The following is an 18,954-nucleotide window of genomic DNA, read 5'->3' as shown; positions in this document are numbered from 1 at the left end:
TTTAAAGAGGGTGTACTTTCTTTTTTACATGTGGGTGTAAAATCTGTCCGGGAAGCACTGTACTTCCTTCAGCATTCATTACAGTTTTTATCACTTGAAATGTAACACTTATCTCCAAAGCATTAGTCGTTTACAGCAATAATATTTTTAATTGCAGTCCTAGTTTAGCTTTCTTGTCCACAGTTATCTAAGTCGTGCTGTTTTTATTCCCCAGTTTGCACAGAGCAAGGGCATGTTCTGCTTGTCAATGATAACCACAAAAATATGATGACACTGGGTGCTGCTTACAAGGCTTTGATATGGTCTCAGTCAAAATATTCTAAATTTACTGAGAGTAACCACAAAGTCATAATTCTTCCTTTTTGCTGTGTCATATTCAGCAGTTTGGGTTGAATATAAAGTATAAAAGTTTAGAAATGTCTTCAAGCTCTCAGTTGAATTCGGATTCCTGAGACTATGCTCTTTTTTGTCAATTAAAAAAAAAAAAGTAAGATCTCCACAGTGCTGTGTCAGCTAGTTTAACGAGTATTAGCTGTTTCTGCAGAGAGAAACATGCCACTTCTTGCATGCCGCCAGAGCTCTCTACGTTGTAAATGTTGCACAAAACAAGAAATTCTTGGCAGCAGTTTGTAAGATAAGGAACTTTATGAAGGCCACAAACATGATGAGGTCATGAAGAACAACATTTGGAATTCAGTACAATGCACAATCACTGCCTGTTGTTTTAGCCCATGCTATGACATGGCTGATTACTGGTGAATCCTGATGATTTAGAGACTTAAGGTTGCTGCAAATAATTTTGCAGGTTTTCATAAGATGAAACAGTTTCCTGGTCTGAATGAAATATTTGACAAGTTTTGGTAAAAAACTAGGGCTAGAGTACCAACTTTATGAACTCTTTTAAAGGATGTCTTTACAACTGTGTTCGTAGCAGCTGGTTTTAGGTGGGCGGAAGGAGCAACTAAACTCCAACCGTCTTCTGTTCAGGGGAGTTTGCTCTTTTGAAAGCTGTGCACTGCTTTTCACAACCATGCAAATCTAACACAAAATGTAATAAATAACCCTTGAAGTATAATGTGAGAGCACACACACTAAAACTCACCATTTCTCAAATACTTACATTTCCCTGCCGCTGCATTTCGACCATAGAGAGGGTGCTGATCCCTCTTAGGCAGCATCTTGTTGCAAGTCATGTGTTGATCTGGTTGGGAAAATGCTGCACTGGAGAAAGGAATACTGATTCAACAGCCAAAACACAGGCGTCGTAACCCATCCGACACATATTATCTCCATAAATCCTGGGCTTCACTGTCATTTAATTCCACTGTGCTTAGTTTAAGTTTTTACAGACTAATGCGTGTACGTTTTCAGTGATGCTAATATAATTTTTTTGTAATGGTGGATTTTGGCCCTGCACACTGAATCTGCATTCAATGAAAAATTGGAAATCGGAATTTCAAAGAACTGACCCTGAACAAATCAAAGAAAATGACAACAAGAAGGCAAATGTCCTCGATTCACTGTAAAGTGTTACCATATGTCATGTTTTCAGCCAGGTGTCTAGCCCACATGCAGAACACACTCAGGAGAACGAGGTAAGTCTTTATTCTTATGAAAACTGTTAAACTGACGAGGAACTGGATCGGGAACCCGGGAGCCGGCACATCCACTGGACAGAGACAGATGAGGTTAGTGACTTGAGTCTTTAGAGAGTAATATCTGCAGTCAATTTCAGTGTAGCTTACTTATTGATCTTGTGGTTCCTTGCCAGAGAGAGGTGAGCCAGATCTTGAGCCGTACTGCTTGTTAGTGGCTGAATCCGAACGTAGGTGGCGTGGAAGCGGTAGTCTGGTATGTTGGAGGGTAAGCAGGGTTCGGTCTCAGTGGGAGCGATCAGAGGAGCTGCCAGCGTGGAGTTCGACCAGAACTTGACATAAACGCAGTAAACTTGAATCGTGGAGCTTGGAACCTGGTAACTGGATAGCAGGTAATCCTGGGAACAAAACAAGGTACGTGAGTATCTTCTTAAGAACCAGACAATAAGCATGAGCATAAATCCAATAGGAACAAGACGAGGTAGCATGAGCTATGAGCATGAAGGAGCCAGGAGGTAACACTCGTACCAACTTGTGTAACACTCTGACAAAGGGGTGCTGGCAGCCGACTCCCTTTATGCTCCCACTTAATGAGCTCCTGATGCAGAACACCTGTAGAAGCACCACCAGATACCGACGCCACCTGTCGGAAGCAGAAGAAAGCAGCAGGCAAAAACACCACAACAAGCAGACATTTCCAGATCCTGACACCATAGTACTTTATCTGCCCCACTGAGAGCAAATAATTAGTAGTTAAAAAAAAAATTGCTCAGTGTTTTTTTTAGAATCATTAGCATTCAATGCTGACTATTGAATTAGCATTGAAGATTGGAGAGTAAACAGGCCACACCAGAAATGTTTCAAGGACACCATATGATGGTGGACTGCCTGTTGCTCTTGTTTGTGTTAGGTAATGAAACTTGCCCTTATTGCTCTATGAGTATGTGCTTATCACGTTGTATGGCTCCATTCAAAGTTTTATGTGATGTGAAGGCATCAAAGGTTTTCTTTTATTTCATAACCCTTATCTGCTGCAGAGGCTCAGAAATAAAGATTTTAACGAGCATTGACAGGTCAGGTTACATAAGTTTTAGAAAACCATTTACTTTTAGTGTTTCAATTATTCAAAATTCCAGGCACTGTTATACCTTAAGACACTAAGTTGTTCTGTGAAAGTGTCCAGCGGCACAGTTGGTCATGCAGACAATTTATTGAAAGACACACCAGATGACACACCTGCATTCTTCAAATATTCCAGAAAGTTAATAGTGCGTGTGACTTTTGGCTTGTTGTGTTGGTTGAAAACTACATGTTGATTAGCTTTCATAACCTGTAGATCCATGCAACATTTTCAGATATATACTAATTAGTAATTACTGACTCTGCTTTTACTAATTCTCACAGGATTTGTAACTCTGGTTGCAGAAGTATAAAATAATATAATAATTTAAAAATAAAAACAAAACAAAAATACACTTTTACTCTAATTTCTAAGTTTGTATTATGTAACAGAACAAAAAAAAAATAAATCACAAGGTCCTTACCAGATCTTGAAATTAAGTAAATACAACCTCAAATGCACAATAACACATGATATATTACACTGTCTCATTATTTATGGAGCAAAAACTAAGACAAAATGCAGAAGGAGTGCATGAAAAAGTACAGCCTTACTGTTTACATGGGAATTAAGAGAGTAAGTAGTAGTCAGATGCCGCAAATCACATGCACCTGATTAACTGAGCATCATCAGAGTGAGCACATCTATAAAAACAGGTTTTCTGTCAGAATCACTCTTGTCAAAACGAGACGAGAAACAGAGATAAATTTCAGAAGCTTATTCTGAATGCATACAATTTGTGTTTGGCGTTATGGCTCTGTTCAGAGGAAGTTCCCGACTTTTCCATGAACTCCATGGAAGCCAAGACAGAGAACAGCAGCATCCTCAGGTGGAGTGCCTTCCATTTGCTGTAAAGGCAACAAACCCCCTAGAACAGAGCAAGCAACAATGAACAACAGTATGACATTGTTTGGCATTGAGAAGTCGGTGGAGCAGGGGAGGTGGTGGGTGCAAGCAGAAAGCAAAAAGAGCAGTGACAGCAAACCAAGTTTAAATGAAGTGCCCCAAATGCCAGCATCCAATTGCGAGCAGCAGCTGATTACCCATTGAGTGCAGCTGGCCATAAGGGTTGGGTCGGCGTCAGCCAATTGGCAAAGGGCGCGTTGACTACGTGGTCTGCCAGAACTATCGCGGTGCTCCATTTCTGTCAGAACCACTCTCGTCAAAACGAGACGAGAAACAGAGATAAATTTCAGAAGCTTATTCTGAATGCATACAATTTGTGTTTGGCGGTATGGTTCTGTTCGGAGGAAGTTCCCGACTCTTCCATGAGCTCCATGGAAGCCAAGACAGGGAACAGCAGCATACTCAGGTGGAGTGCCTTTCATTTGCTGTAAAGGCAACAAACCCCCTAGAACAGACCATACCGGAACGCATACCAGCCAATTGGATTAGTTGGAACCAGGGTGTCCTACCCCCCCACGAAATATTAGCTACCAAATGTGTGTCACCATTATGATTAATAGTAGTAGTATTACAAAAATAATTATTAAACCGCGACTAAGCTTGACGTTAAAAGGTGGAACTGCCGTAGGCCTACATTAACACAGACTGAAATGTGATGTGAGTATTTAATTGGGGCAAGCATTGAACTCAACCACTTAGGTACACCATAAAATATATAGTCGGTCTCCACAGCAGCGACAGCTCTTTGTGGCAGGGCAAAGCAGAGCAAGATCCGAGCAAAGCAGAGCAAGATCCAAGCAAAGCAGAGCAAGATCCAAGCAAAGCAGAGCAACATCCAAGCAGAGCAACATCCAAGCAGAGCAACATCCAAGCAGAGCAACATCCAAGCAAAGCAACATCCAAGCAGAGCAACATCCAAGCAGAGCAACATCCAAGCAAAGCAGAGCAACATCCAAGGTCGCAAATGGCGCAAACGGTCACGTGACCCAAAATTCCGCCACGCCCCCCGTCGCAAGCTAGAAAATCCTCGCGCAGCGCAAGGGCGCGCACACAACTTTTTTTCTGACTTCACGCGCGCTCAACTGGAAACAGCTGACCAAGAAAAAGAAAAAAATTAACACTGCAGAGACCGCGGTGACCGAGAGGGTGCGCCTCTACAAACATCTGTACGACACGTCTATGAAGTTACACTGGGACAACGTTTGACAAAGTTCGTCTTGTTGCAAAGGACGAACATTCCACCTTCTCTTCTGTTTTTGCCGCAGCCGCTTAGCTCTGAGATACATATACAGTTCTACACCCAGAGTAAATTCATTCCGCATCAGATGTGCCAGCCTCTGCTGACGTGACACCACAGGTGGCATTGTGTATACTTTCTTCGTATGCTTTTCAGCTTGTTTCCTCAACAGTGACGCCCGCTGGTCTGGAGAGAACTGCAAATGTGACGCATACTCGGCGCAAACTGCGCTTATGAGCTGAAGGAACTGTGAAGGGGCTGGCGCTTTCGATGACGTCATTAATGGTTCTCGAGCCAGAACAGTTGCGCGTTTGTGCCGAGTAAGAATCAGGCTTTAGAAGCATCACCGCGAGGACCCAAACGGACCAATTAGGAGGATGGCTTGTAATCCAAATGCGCCGGCATAAGACCCGCGCCACGCAGCTACAGTCACGCAAAATCATGTGAAATAGGTGTAAAATAGCCGTGTGTCCAACCGCGGCGGGCTCCTGTAGGTGGCAGGGCTGCCGCGGTTAGACACACGGCTATTTTACACCTATTTCACATGATTTTGCGTGACTGTAGCTGCGTGGCGCGGGTCTCATGCCGGCCTACCTCGACTCTGCCCGCGGCGCGCTGTGGACAGCCCGCCCGGTGTCGCGTCTTGGCTCGCTGGACTTGGGAAGGTTCGGTGTCCTCCACGGCGTCCATCTCAGCCGGATCTTCCGAGTCTTCCGGCAGACTCTCCGACTCCGCCAGCAGCGGGGATCCATGCCGGACGACAGGGTAAGCAGCAGCAGCAATAATAATACCAGCATCGGCGCGTATGCTGATCGGAGCTACGTTTTGCAAGCAGAAAGCAAAAAGAGCAGTGACAGCAACCAAGTTTAAATGAAGCGCCCCAAATGCCAGCATCCAATTGCGAGCAGCAGCTGATTATAAGCGCAGTTGGTTCGTGGACAGCCATAGGGGTTGGGTCGGCGTCAGCCAATAGGCAAAGGGCGTGTTGACTACGTGGTCTGCCAGAACTATCGCGTTGCTCCATTTGTCAGTTTGCTGGTCTGCAGCATTCAGGTGTGTATTGACATGATGCCAAGGAGGAAATACATCAGCAATGATCTTAGAGAATCAATTGTTGCTGGTCAACAATCGGGGAAGGGCTATAAGATCATTTTAGTTGCAGTCTGTCATTCTACCCAGAGAAATATTTTTGGAAAACAAGTGGAAAACATTCAGTACAGCTGTCAATCTTCCCAGGAGTGGACATCCCAGCAAGTTCACCCCAAGGTCAGACCGTGCAGTGCTCAGAGAAACTGCAGAAACCCAAGAGCTACATCTCAGACTCCACAGGCCTCAGTTAGCATGTTAAATGTTAAAGTGGAAACTGAAACTGGGTCATCAACAGGACAATGATCCGGAACATCACTATATAAGTTATTACAGCTAAAGGTGGTTCTACAAGCTGTTGAATCATGGGGTGGAATTAGTTTTTCACCAACATTTTAAGACCTGGTGAAGGTGTTTTTATTTTGTCCTGATACATAAAACCTTAGAATTGAAAAAGGGTGTACTGTGATTCTCACAAGACATTATCACACTTTAGTTGGTCATTTGCAGTTATCTGTTGATCAGTTGTAAAAGAACTTGCTGAACAGTAACCGTAATTAGTTGTTGATTATATGAATATGTGTTGCATTCCTGTTTCTCTTTCATACACACCAGTCAGCCACACAAATAACACCCCACTGTTAAGCAATAACAAAGAGTACCAATTCTGGTTGAGGTTATGTTTGTTTGTTCATGGTCTTCTTCAATGTTTAGGTGAGTGGTATGTGTCAGAGTGACATCCACATAAGTGCTAGAAGAGACTTTGCTGAACATCTGAACTTTTAGAGATATCCTTTTAATCTAGTCCATTGTTTTGTTTCCTTTTGGATTTCACGCATGCAAAAGCAGCTGATCAGACAGAGTCCTCTCTCGCATTCTCAGTCCTCATTGAACCGTGGTCAAACAGGTATGTGGTATTATGTTGGACGACAGTCACAGTCCTGTCACTCTCACTCTATTTTCCCTCCAGTATTTCCACTAACCCCACAGAGTAAGAACATTTCTTTACTGCCTTCTTCTGCTCTCTGGAATTTTGCACTTCCCCTCAAATAGTTTCCCCCTTTTTTCCACCAACTGAATTTATATTTCTTGCTGTCCATCTGTCCAACAAGTTCTCATTTTTCCATTCCTGCTGCTTGTCGTCTGTGTTTGTCATTCACTCCTCTGCAGTGATATATAAGCCTGTGATATATAAGCCTTAAGAAGCGTTTGCACCTCTGATTGTTTCTGTGTGTGCAAAAGAACAACCACAGAATGAATCTGCAAATGTGCATTTTTATTTAATGATGTAAGAAATATCAAAACTTGCATCAGAAATAAATGACTTAACTGCTAAGGAATGCATTCAGATGTATTCATATTTGGTATAACTATTGACTGTAGAGATGTTACCAGTAGGATTAGTTTGAATGATTCAATATGCATGGTGTAATTCCGCTTCTGTTGGCACAATACCACCACCTAGTGGACAGAGATTGCAGTACAAACAAGGTGCACAAAGAAGAACTTATCAATTAAATACTCTACAGGGGTATCAATGACAAAAGTGAAACTAAACAGCTAACTTACTTGTATATATGATATAAACATAATGGAAAAATTCAAAGTTTTTCAATAATATACAATAAAAAGCAAATAGAGGAGCATTTTGCTGCTGTCTAATTGCATTGATTCCTCTGTTTTCTTGTCATCATAATCAACAGTATTTGAATGATTTAGATATAAGAGTGATGGCCCTGAGGTGCAAAACACAGAAGGACTGGACAAAACGTGACACATTTAAAATAAAATGCGGTGAAATTGAAAGTCATCTTTCACAGTTTCAGTAGCACAGGTTCAGTAAACTCCTCAACAAAGTGAAAAACACCAGCGTATATCAGATGTACATTATTTCATGTTGTTATATGAAGTATTGTTTTCTGAAAGAGTCATCTTTTTTTTTGTGTGTGTTTTCTGGCATATTGAAGTATTTTTGAAGGGCATTTTCTGAAGAGTTTTTGTTTTCTGAAATTTTGTTTGTGTTTTTTCGTCGTTTTATTTTGCCAACCCAGTCTTCCAACAGAATGTACAGTTACTACATTTTCCTGATTAGTTTTCCTACCCAGATGCGGTGCTAGTGGTGCGACTTGATGACTTTATGGTAAATGTCTTGGCACGTTATGACGTTGATGCTTTCTGTGTGATGTAAGAGCACAAAAGTGTTGAGTTAGCCAAAAAACGCCTTAGAATGAGGAATGAAGAAATTTTCTTCACACATGGGCGGCATTAATCTTTGGACATTTAAGAGAGAGCTTGCCGGTTGGATACTCAATGTGCACAATGTTTTTCACAGCCCGTACACTTTTCTACAAACATACATATTGTTATGGGTTACCCATTTTAATACTAGCTGGTTGCAGATCTGGATATGTGACATTGACGCTGCCCTAAACAAAAGAACTACAAAGGGATGCATTTCCCATCTTCTAACTTTAAACTCTGGATTGTGACACTACAACATTTTGAAAGTATGATATCTCTAACATGTTTTTGGTAAGACTGGGTTGGTTTTGCACATCATGCCCCTGGAGTTAAGAGTACTTCTGACAATTAAAATGATTTAGAATTAAATTTAAATTATGTATCCAACATAAATACACATCTGTGGTCTTTGCCCAAGATAATTAGTCAATTTACAGTATATTAACTTGCATTACTTACGTGGTTAACTCCACCTTAAGATAATAGATATCTGATTCGGATGCTTTTAATGTACATTTTTCTAACAAATCATGGTAAACAGGAAACTTCAACTTGAAAGCAAATCATTTTACATGTTTCTTTAAATTATTGTGTCTCAGACACTAAACCCCTGCAGGATAAAGACAGACAACTGCAGAAAACACCCACACACGGGTCGTCGCTTGTTTACGGTTTGGCAAACATCATTTACGGTATAAGATGTAGATGCTGCATGCTGCCAAACAAACAAACAAACAAACAAAAAGTTAATATTTTGTAGCAGTATTTTACTACACTGATTACACAAAATACTATTTGTTCACATGTTTTAGTTTTTTCATTCACATCTTTAATCAGACGAGTCGAAGCTCTGTATTTACGCTCTTATCTCATGCGCACAAATGAACTATGACATGCAAACAAATTGTATGCGGTGCGCTGACTGTAATAAAATGTGGCCTTGAAATAATTATTTATTGATTCACGTCTTTGGCCACTTCTGTATCAAACATGACAAACCTTTGCTCTGCAGCATTTCATTTAACAATTAATGATTCAGACTTTACAGCCTGATAACACACACGTGATTAGAGCCTGCCATGACTTACCATGTTTTCCAAATCCTAATCTTACGGCTACTGATTCTGTAACTAGGTCAACTGGGTGAAAGCTTCACCTTGTTTTGTAGATTACTGAGTTATTTGAGGCTTTTTGATCTCATCTTCCTCCTCCACCTGGGTGTTAGGGTTGCTGTCTTCTCTACTGCCGGACTCTTCCTCTGGCTTCTCGCCATACCACAGCTGCTTGAAGTGGTTGTTGAGCCGCTCAACGATGTCAATGGAGTGATTGATGAGCAGCGCTAGCCAGGCCAGGCCAAAGAAGATCCACGAAGCCATGAGGACACTGTACCAGTCAGGATATTCTTTGTCTGGATTACTGTCTGAGAGGCATATCAAAGTGTTAGGTTTATACTGAATAAAATTCAGTTTTAAGTTGAAATAAACGCAAGAATAATGTTTAAGGTGCCGGCTTTGCTTCACCTGCCACAAAATCTCCAAAACCAATGGTGCTGAGGGTGATAAAGCAGTAGTAGATGGCTTGGGAGAAGGTCCAGCCCTCCTGCTGCTGGAACACAAGCATGGGCACAACGAAGAAGAGAACTGATCCACAGATGTAAGACACCAGGTGGACAAAGAAGCGTGTACATTTCTGTAGGGAGTGAAAGGGAAAAGGTGAAAAATGAAAAAAAATTTCCCACTGGATTGATACTCAGATACTTGTCCGAGGTTGTACGCTTACCTTGCGACCGCTCTTTCCTTCAAGAAAGTCAGAGATGCTTCTCTCCAGAACGAGCATGTACTTTCCCACTCTGTTGAGCACCACCATGTTGAGAGGGATACCAAATAGTGCAAAGAACACACAGAAGATCTGACCAGCTGTAGAGCTGGGACTCAAGTTCCCATAACCTGCAAAACTATAAACTGTGAACATCTCACATCTCTTCAGGACTGCATGATGATGAGTATACATATAATTTAACACACATTTAACATTTCAAATAGTTATCTGTCAAATGTTTTTTAAGTTCATTTGTTCACTTACCACCTAAAGTGGGTTGCTTCACTTTAACAACAACTACTTCACAGTACGCTCAAAGAATAAATCATATTCATGAATTACATTACTGCCTGTCATCATGAAGGGAACTTTACTCAGGGGTGTCACTTTTTTTCTATTCTATAATTTTTTTTCCATCATTGACAGTAGTGAAGATGATATTGAACACTATATTCTAAAACTATCCTCTGAATAAATAACAGTGTAATTAATTAATTTATCTATTTGTGTTTTTCATTTAAGGAAGTACATTCTGATCTATTTATCATTTCATATCTCATTCATACACATTATAAATGATAATGTCCCATTACAAACTAATAGAAAGGTCTATTGTTTCATTTTTATGACACTGTTTGTTGAAGATAAAGATTATCTAAAACACCAGATCAGATTCTGATATCATCAGAAAGTCATCCTATGGCCAGCAGATCTTTTTTCTTTTTTTAACATACATTAAAAACAGTTTTTAGATTATTGTTGTGTCATTGGACTAAAACATTCCATTGCATTGGGTAGTTTTTTGATCTGAGAAAATTTAACCTGGAATTTCTTTGGCGGTAAAGTGTATTTACCTTACAGACGTGTGATTATGGGACATGATTAAAAACAGGTTTTTTTTAATCATCTCCGGCCTCACTTCATGTTCCCAGATATATTTATGAAGTTAGTCTTTCTATCATTTACAATGGTGTGTTTTAGTTTGATTTAAAAATAATGAGCATACAGAAACACAGGTTAGGCAGGTTCAGAGAATCACGTTTGTAATTCTTCAAACCAAATGTTTATGACTCTCAGATTAACTTAAATAAATGGCACCTGCCTTGTTCTCCTCATATAAAGCAGTTCAGATTAGCAACGCACCAAAAGTGAGAAGCTAACTTTCTGCAAGATGATTCTGCAGGTTTGTCCAAAGAGTCCAAAGAGCAAAAGGAATACTCATGCTGAGCATCAGGTAATCAGGTGTCCAACATTTTTAAAAAACATGTAAACAAAAGGCTTGTTTTAGTAGTGGTGTGCTATGATTTTTGGTAGTGATTCATTGTTCTGTGTTTACAGATGTTGCCAAAATTTCCCCATAGAGAACAATATGATTTTGGCTAAACAAGTGTGAAAACACAGTCCTCTATGCATCCCTGTAGCTCAGGCACTTTGCAGTAGAAATAAAATTCAAAAAGTTAAAACAGGTCAGTTTTCCTTTTTTCCTTTAATGCAGTGATGTTACGCACCCTAACTTTGACTCTGTAAGATATTCAGAAATATTTTGTTTTATATCCTCATGCATACAAGTTCTTTTAAACATATTGAAGTTATACATTTAAATGTAAGCATTTTTATCTTCTTTCACTCAGTGTGACTCTTACTGCTGTAAGCCTTATGGATCCCTCTCACATCATTGAAAAGCTCAGAGTGCGCTCACCCAAACTCCAATTCACTCCAATTCATTTTATTTGAGCTTTGAATTTTCTCTGCATGTCCCGCTCAAGAGTCTGCTGCGCACAGGTCAAGAATTTTTCCAATACAGCTTATAATTATAGGCTTTGTAGGCTCTGTTTTTTACTCTTCTTCTGCCTGCAACAACACTTCCATCTTTCTCAGTGAAACATCCCATCATGGCTGCCCCCAATAGGCCTTGTGTAGTCACAAACATTTTGTCGATATGAGATATTAAAGATGATAAAGTCAGAGGCTTTGTAGAGTTCAGTGTTTTGGAGCCCTATATAATATAACAGTTGATAATTGTTAATGACACTAAAGATTTTGAAAACATCATCCAAACTGTTATAATTGTATGTCATCAGCAACAAAATAATCTACTACATAGATTCTGTTTAAAATAGGATTACCTCAATATCAAACTAATGTTTTATAAATACCTGTTTTAAATAGAATATCAAAATCATGAAAACGGATTATCTTGTTTAAGAAATTCGGCTTATGATGTCTGACCTATAGTTGTGACCACAGTAGCAGCGAACACAGCTGAGCTGGTGAATTTCCAGAAGCCGTCGGAGGTGTTGTTGCCTTTCAAACTCAGACCCACCTTTGATGCATCTTGAACGACCTGAAAGAAAGCAAAGAAAATTCCAAATGTTCAGTAATTTTTTCATAAAGATGTATTTTTCCAAAGAGCTATTATATCACATGGACTTATGGAACACCTGTACACAGTGATCTACACCTTTCAGGGTCATTGGAGCACCCTGAAGTTAATTGGGTCAAAATATTACAGCTGTCAGCATGACCCAGGAAAATACCCTCTCAGGACCGTCAGCACCACTGTGAGAGATTACACGCAAGAAATACCGTAGATAACAGTCCTGTGGTCTTTTAAGTTAATTAGTAATGTATTGTTTAACAATCACAAACGGGTGATTTTACGAGAAACGAGGCAGGGGAGTAGTTTTAATTCTTAGATCTTACGTGTGTAGTGAGGCAGCCACACAACCTCAGGTTGCAAATCAAAGCACTTCTTTCTTGCATTACCCTGCAGAACTTTTAACTATTTGATGGTTTATGATTATTGTTTCAAGCTCTGACGTTATACAGCATAATGAGGGTTTTACTGGAGTGGATTTCAAGGTTTGAATGAAGCTTATCAGTTTCCAAAGAAGAGATGCAGATCTTTGTTGTTGTATTAATCAGGTCACATGTAGGCAAAGCAGAGGGTGCAGTTTTGAAAGGTTGGAGAAGCTATTTGCATGGAAGGAGTTGAGTCTTAGTCACATCAACACCAGTAAGATTCAGAGATTTTATAACATGTCATTTTGTTCTCTTCAGTTATTGAATGCGCTCCCTTGTTGCTTGGATTAGATATCAGATAGGAATGATCACTGTAGATCATTGAAAGGTGCAGTTCTGCCATCTGTTGAACTTTTGCCCCACAGCTGATGTTGATTAATTCAGTTATTTATGGGGATGAAGATAGAGACACAGAACTGCTGAGTAAATATGACCCATGTAGATTTTTACAAAAAATAGCTTTGAAATTCAAATACAAAATGTTTTTAATTCGAGGCTTTTTCCAAAATGTATCAGTGATGATATATATTTACACCTATTAACCAGATAGTAAAAACATAACTTTGCATGATGGACAGCAGCAGCGATCCTTGGAAGTACGCTTTGAATATTCTACACTTTAGTCCGTCAAGTTAAAAATATGGTTATGCAAAAGGTTGTGCTAAAGATGATGATACTGCGGTAAACAAGTGTGTCGAGGAACCCACAGGTTGACCGACACAAAACAATTACACAGATATAGTAGAGTGTAAGTGTAAGTAGTAAGTTCACTCAGAGTGCAATGAGCCACCTTACAGCTGTGTTGCCTGCATCATATTACTGTTTTCATGCTTCAAAGACACAATGTATGATAATGTTTTATTTGGTTAAGAAATCTGATGCATTCTTACCTTTCTGGCCATTTTCATAAAAAAATAAAAAGATTAAATTTTTACTACCATTACTATACATCTACCATAAACATGAGCAAAATACAGCTCATGGGCCCATTTACCACTCCATTTACCACTTCAGTGGAAAACCATCAGTGAGTTTGCATCTCGAGCTTGAAGTTGCTTGTTTTTGGGTTAAAACCTATTCCTCAAGGAAAATAATTAGCAATAATTGTACTTGTGTGCCTCACCTGAGCCACATCCTCCAGGCTTTCCTGGGTCAGACAGGTGTATGACGTAAGCAGCCTCTTCTTGTTCAGCAGTACTTTGCTGATATCCTTCTTCCCAAGATCTCCTTCCAACTTCCAGAAAATAACCCCGCCGATCAGTACATAAGCCACGTAAACCACGCCAAGCATGAGAATGGACGGAATTCGGGCCAACTGAAGCATTTCCTTTATTCCCATCCTGGCCTTTTAGTCTGAAGTTTTGGTGATCAGTGTCTCAGCCTCTGCAGTCGGGCACAGAGATGAGTGGAGGCTTACGTGGTTCTCCTCTGGCATTGCAGGCAAATTAACCTCCTTGTGTGCTTTTGTTTCAATCACTTCATTGGTCTGACATGCAAATCTAAAGAAGCAAAATAAGTTGAGGGTGTGACGGCAGCACAGGTGGGACTGTAAGCGTCGAGTATGGGAAAGGTCGAATGTGTGTATTTCTGACCAAAATGAACATTAAAATGTGGATGTAGTGAAAAAAGTCAAAACAATCCCACACACATAGCACACATAAGACTTTAATACAATTTCAGTTGTATTTGATTTAATTTTCATACAAACTAAAAAAAAAAAAATTGTGACAGATGAGAGAAATCCTCCTTTTTCCAGCTCACATCACCATCTTGATTAATATGTTTGTTTAAGATAGATCTCCATGCTCAATTCACTGCAGTTTCCCATCAGCATACAAACACACATGTGGACCCATAAACACACAAAATACACAAATGTGACACTATACAAAGGATATAACAACTCTGATCTGATATTTATATTTGGCAATCTGATCATGAAGGTGGGAAATAAAAGAGCATAATCAAAAGTACACAAAAGCCCAAGTCATAGCAGCCTTTAGCTGGTATAGCTTTTTGCAGAATGAAAAAAACAAACAGCTGATGCAACACCTGATTGGAGGCTTTGGCTTAACTGAGGTAGAAAGTAAAACAAAAAACAAACTGTTTTCCCGTTAGAAGCATCACGGAACGAATATACATTCATACAAAAACTGTTTCAGCTAACAAGCAGATAGCTGCTACATATTTATTATTGTAATACAAGTACAGAAAACCATCACCCAAAATTCAGTGTATTCTAGCAAGCCTATAACTGGCAGATTATCTGTAGTCCATTGTCATATCTTAGATACGTCTTCTAGTTTACTGGAGGACACCTCCTCCTCCTCCTCCTGCTTCTTAAAGCCTGGATGTGTCAGGACAACTACATTCTCCATTATTTTGGCTCCCATATTGAGGATAAGAGCAAGCCAAGCAAGCGCAAATATGATCCAAATGCCTGCAAGGCTGCGGTACAGAGAGATATACTCCTTGCCTGGGTCGGTCCCTTCAAAGATAAAACATGTTAGAACATTTTGAGTGAGTGTGTCTCAACCCATGGCCCACAGACTTGTAAAGTGCAGCAAGAAGAATTCATTTTAGTTTGACAGGTGTGAACACTTTGGCCTTTCCACCACATTAGTGATTGTTTGCTGTCTCTACTCACCCACGACGTAATCTCCAAAACCAATGGTGCTGAGGGTAATGAAGGCGAAGTAGAAGCCTTCGCCGTATGTCCACCCTTCCACGTAACTGAACAGCAGAGGAGGGATGACCAGAAGCAGCACGCTGCCAGTGATGAAGAATGAACTCACCGCCAGAGCTTCAACCGCTCGCTAGGAAAGAGGAACTGGTCAGATCACAATCCAGGTGCTTAAAAATATGAAATCTACACTATACAACAATTGGAAATGCATTAATACCTTGTGAGGAACAAATGCTACCATCCCCCTCTCTAGTCGACCCAGGTGGATGGTGAGACACTTGCCCAGCTGTTTTAGAAAAGCCAGGTTCAGCGGAATCCCACACAGTGCGTAAAACACACAAAACACTTGACCCGACACAGTGCTTGGGGAAAGGTTACCATATCCTGTGAATCAGACAGGGTGCAGATATTATAGCAGCACGTGCTTCCCAAGCTGGAGAGCTGAAATGATTTATGTCGAATCCCGAACGCTCACCTATAGTTGTGACAACTGTGCCTGCAAAAAAGAACGAGCTGCCAAAATCCCAGTTACTGGGGTTTGTCGAGTTTCCCGAGGGGTTCACTCCCTTTTCCCAAGCATCTAAAATCACCTGCAGACACACACACACACACACACACACACACACACACACACACACACACACACACACACACACACACACACACACACACACACACACATTCACTTGTTAAAATTAGGTCAAACATAGCTTTACAAAACGTTAACCTATTTATGTCACTTCAGAAAATGAGTTATTACTTTGACACTTTTCTTTTTAAAATGACACACATTGATTTTATCAGGTGAATTACTGCGATACCTTTTTTTCGCCGTCTACCCAGCTGAATAATAAAACTGAATTTCAGTTTCCACTAAACATTAATTAATCTGCTGTGTTCCAATAAAAGTGGGGCCTATTGTCAGTCATCAATACGATGAAAATGGTCACGCATTTAAGCATCGGCTACTATTTTGAACAAAAAAAAATGTAGAACAATAAAATATTAGAGAAACCTTAAACTTTACAGTGATGAATGAATTAAAGGAAAACCTTGACAAACTTCTCCAGGTCAGGTCCATCTAGGCAGGTGTAGTTTGCCAAGAAATTCAGCTTCTCCAGTTGGAAGTGATTCCTGTTGTTGCTCTCAGCCTCTCGCTCCAGTATCTGGAAGATGGTCGCCCCTAGCAGCAGGTATGTGAAGTGGGCCAGAACCAAAAGTGCTGTCCAGCTCACTTTGACCTGAACTAACTGAAACCTCGCCATCAACCTCCGGCAGCACCAGAAAGGATACAAAATACTGATGCTCAAAAAGCAGAGGAGAGATAATAGGCCTTAGAAAGGAAGAAGAACGAAAGTCTTCGTCAAATACACAGATCTCATGTGAAGCTCCCCAAAGAAAAAGTCTATCAATCCAGAGTGTGGCATTCTTCTTCAAAAAAGAGATTTGAGAAAAGTCGGACAAGAAGTAAATGAAGGTGAGATGGTAAACCCTAAACTCCTAAAGACAGTTTTTCATCACAGTGACAGAAGCTGATGAATCACGGTGGATGTCTGGTAGAGCTGTATTTTTGCTCTGGCTGGTAGTGCACTCACTCTGATTGGTCCGAGCACCTTAGATGTTGATTTATGTGTCGTCTGGGTAACAACCAAACTCCTCTTCTCCATTAGTACGACATCTGGACACACACTTTCTACTGTTTCCACTAATAAGGAAGCAGTGTCAGTATCTTCTATCTTGCAGAACAAAAGTTAATGTTTTACCTGCCTGTTGCTGGTTGTTCCGAGCACCCACAGAAGCAGAAAGCTGATGCCAGAGTCTTCCTTTGGGTTCTGGAAGGTCGGTCTGCTTTTAATCTTTGAAAGGTAAACCTGTGGAAAATGTTGTGCTGTTGTACCACATATGATCGGAATCCTGGACCAGTGTGCTGTGCAGTAACTACAGTTAAACTGATGCCACAATTTGAGTCTTGTCACAGGGCATAAGTTCTATTTATTTTTTGAACACTTAAGTCTGCTGGAACAATCACCAGATGTTTCCACCACAATCAGTAGCCAAGCCTGTTTATGGTCACACGAGAGGAAGGAGATGACATTTTGGAGAGTTATACTGAGGGCTACTTAATCATGAGCCATAAACCAAAGAGCTGAAAGAAGCCTCAGGAGAGAACCGTGGAGATCTATGACTTCATGGTTTATAAAGCCAGCATGTTACACATGTCTGAAAGGATATAAGAGAAAATACTGGCTTCTGAAAAGAACTTTCCAAACTATATAAAAAAAACTCCACAAAAAAGGTTTGTTTCATTATGCACCACTTTGGGTGATGGGTCTGGACTGCAGGCTGGATAATTTAGACTCACCCGTGCTGTGGTTATACATGCAGACTGTAGTTTGGGTGACTGAAATAGGTAAGAGTGTCCCTGAAAACGACATAATGCTCTCAAATCTGTACAGATCAATCAGCATTAATGGTTCCTTTACAGATGTGAAAGAAGAGAAGGTAAGAAGTGAGGACTCTGTAAAGATTACACACCTCTACAAGAGTTATTTCAATGAACGGATTTGTTGAAATGTTGAAGATGCAGATATTTGGCATGGATGAAAAAAATGAATGCTGACACTGCAGCTACGCAAGTTATGATGTGTCTATTAAAACAAAAAAACAAAAGCTATAGAAGAGCTGGACCTCAGGCTTCCAGCTGTTATGGAACAACATCGTAATTCATTTTATTATCACCTGGAAAAAATCTAGTGGAAGAGCAGCACTTGCTTTCTGTCTCTGCTCGGGTGAAGGCTGCAACCAAACGCAAAGTGTTGTCAGGGTGTCTGAACATATTTCACATTTGGCACAAACATCAACCTTAACTCAAGAATGACCCAAATAGAATTAGTCAAACTCCCTTTTGACCTCAAAAAACATATTTTTGCGCATCTCACACAAAGTATAAGAGAGTAAAGCGGGGACATTATAACACAAAAGGGCAAATGTCAGCTGTGACAATAACTAAAACACCTTCTTGTCCATTATTCTGTACCTGTAAGGAGATTGAGACCATTATATCATATTTGGTTGGATAATGAATCAGTAACATTAATCATGGGTGTCCGCAGTAAAACTGCATGTTTCGACTTTCTGTGATGGGTTGAAAGCATATGCATTTCAGAATAAGTCGCATGAGTATTTACAGCACATCTGAGGAATTACTTGTCATCATGGCAATAACTTTATGTCCATCAGAAACAGCTTTATTTGACAAAAGCATGCTAACAGACTTAAGGAATTTGATTTGACTTTTGTTTCTCCCAGTGAGCTTTCACACTAACTAATATGGTGGACATACAGCAGATCAAGAACAACAACGCTTAACAGTATCATTATTAATTCAACAACAATTAATTCCATGTACCGTGCGCACAAAGACACAGTCATACCGAAACAAATACCGGCTCTTAAAGAGTTT

The 18,954-nt window shown here is 40.2% G+C and overlaps 2 protein-coding genes across 2 annotated transcripts; both read right to left on the bottom strand.

Annotated features, from left to right (window-relative positions):
* Positions 1 to 9,354: 9,354 nt before the first annotated feature.
* LOC142366676 (potassium channel, subfamily K, member 16-like) lies at positions 9,355 to 14,144 on the bottom strand. The gene is made up of 5 exons (XM_075448632.1): positions 13,929 to 14,144; positions 12,233 to 12,347; positions 9,965 to 10,173; positions 9,706 to 9,874; positions 9,355 to 9,605 (listed from the first exon to the last, which is right to left on the bottom strand). Exons 1-5 carry the CDS (start codon positions 14,142 to 14,144, stop codon positions 9,355 to 9,357), a joined length of 960 nt encoding a protein of 319 aa, XP_075304747.1.
* Positions 14,145 to 14,536: 392 nt separating this feature from the next.
* LOC142366158 (potassium channel, subfamily K, member 16-like) lies at positions 14,537 to 17,028 on the bottom strand. The gene is made up of 5 exons (XM_075447969.1): positions 16,544 to 17,028; positions 15,967 to 16,081; positions 15,709 to 15,875; positions 15,453 to 15,621; positions 14,537 to 15,293 (listed from the first exon to the last, which is right to left on the bottom strand). Exons 1-5 carry the CDS (start codon positions 16,754 to 16,756, stop codon positions 15,085 to 15,087), a joined length of 873 nt encoding a protein of 290 aa, XP_075304084.1. The 5' UTR covers positions 16,757 to 17,028; the 3' UTR covers positions 14,537 to 15,084.
* Positions 17,029 to 18,954: the final 1,926 nt, after the last annotated feature.

Source organism: Odontesthes bonariensis, chromosome 17 (assembly GCF_027942865.1).
Source record: "Odontesthes bonariensis isolate fOdoBon6 chromosome 17, fOdoBon6.hap1, whole genome shotgun sequence".
In the NCBI taxonomy this organism is placed as follows: domain Eukaryota; kingdom Metazoa; phylum Chordata; class Actinopteri; order Atheriniformes; family Atherinopsidae; genus Odontesthes; species Odontesthes bonariensis.
Note: the sequence above shows the minus strand (reverse complement) of the source record. Positions and strands in the feature narration are given on the sequence as shown.

What these genes read in the sequence shown, in the direction of transcription:
- LOC142366676 (XM_075448632.1), bottom strand. Translation starts at nt 14,144, where the DNA reads ATGGGAATAAAGGAAATGCTTCAGTTGGCCCGAATTCCGTCCATTCTC. An exon ending in GCCTGGAGGATGTGGCTCAG is followed by an intron (nt 12,348 to 13,928) that starts GTGAGGCACACA and finishes GCTTTCTTTCAG; the next exon opens with GTCGTTCAAGATGCATCAAA. An exon ending in TACTGTGGTCACAACTATAG is followed by an intron (nt 10,174 to 12,232) that starts GTCAGACATCAT and finishes ATCATCATGCAG; the next exon opens with TCCTGAAGAGATGTGAGATG.
- LOC142366158 (XM_075447969.1), bottom strand. Translation starts at nt 16,756, where the DNA reads ATGGCGAGGTTTCAGTTAGTTCAGGTCAAAGTGAGCTGGACAGCACTT. An exon ending in TAGCATTTGTTCCTCACAAG is followed by an intron (nt 15,622 to 15,708) that starts GTATTAATGCAT and finishes CCTCTTTCCTAG; the next exon opens with CGAGCGGTTGAAGCTCTGGC. An exon ending in TTTTGGAGATTACGTCGTGG is followed by an intron (nt 15,294 to 15,452) that starts GTGAGTAGAGAC and finishes TTATCTTTGAAG; the next exon opens with GGACCGACCCAGGCAAGGAG.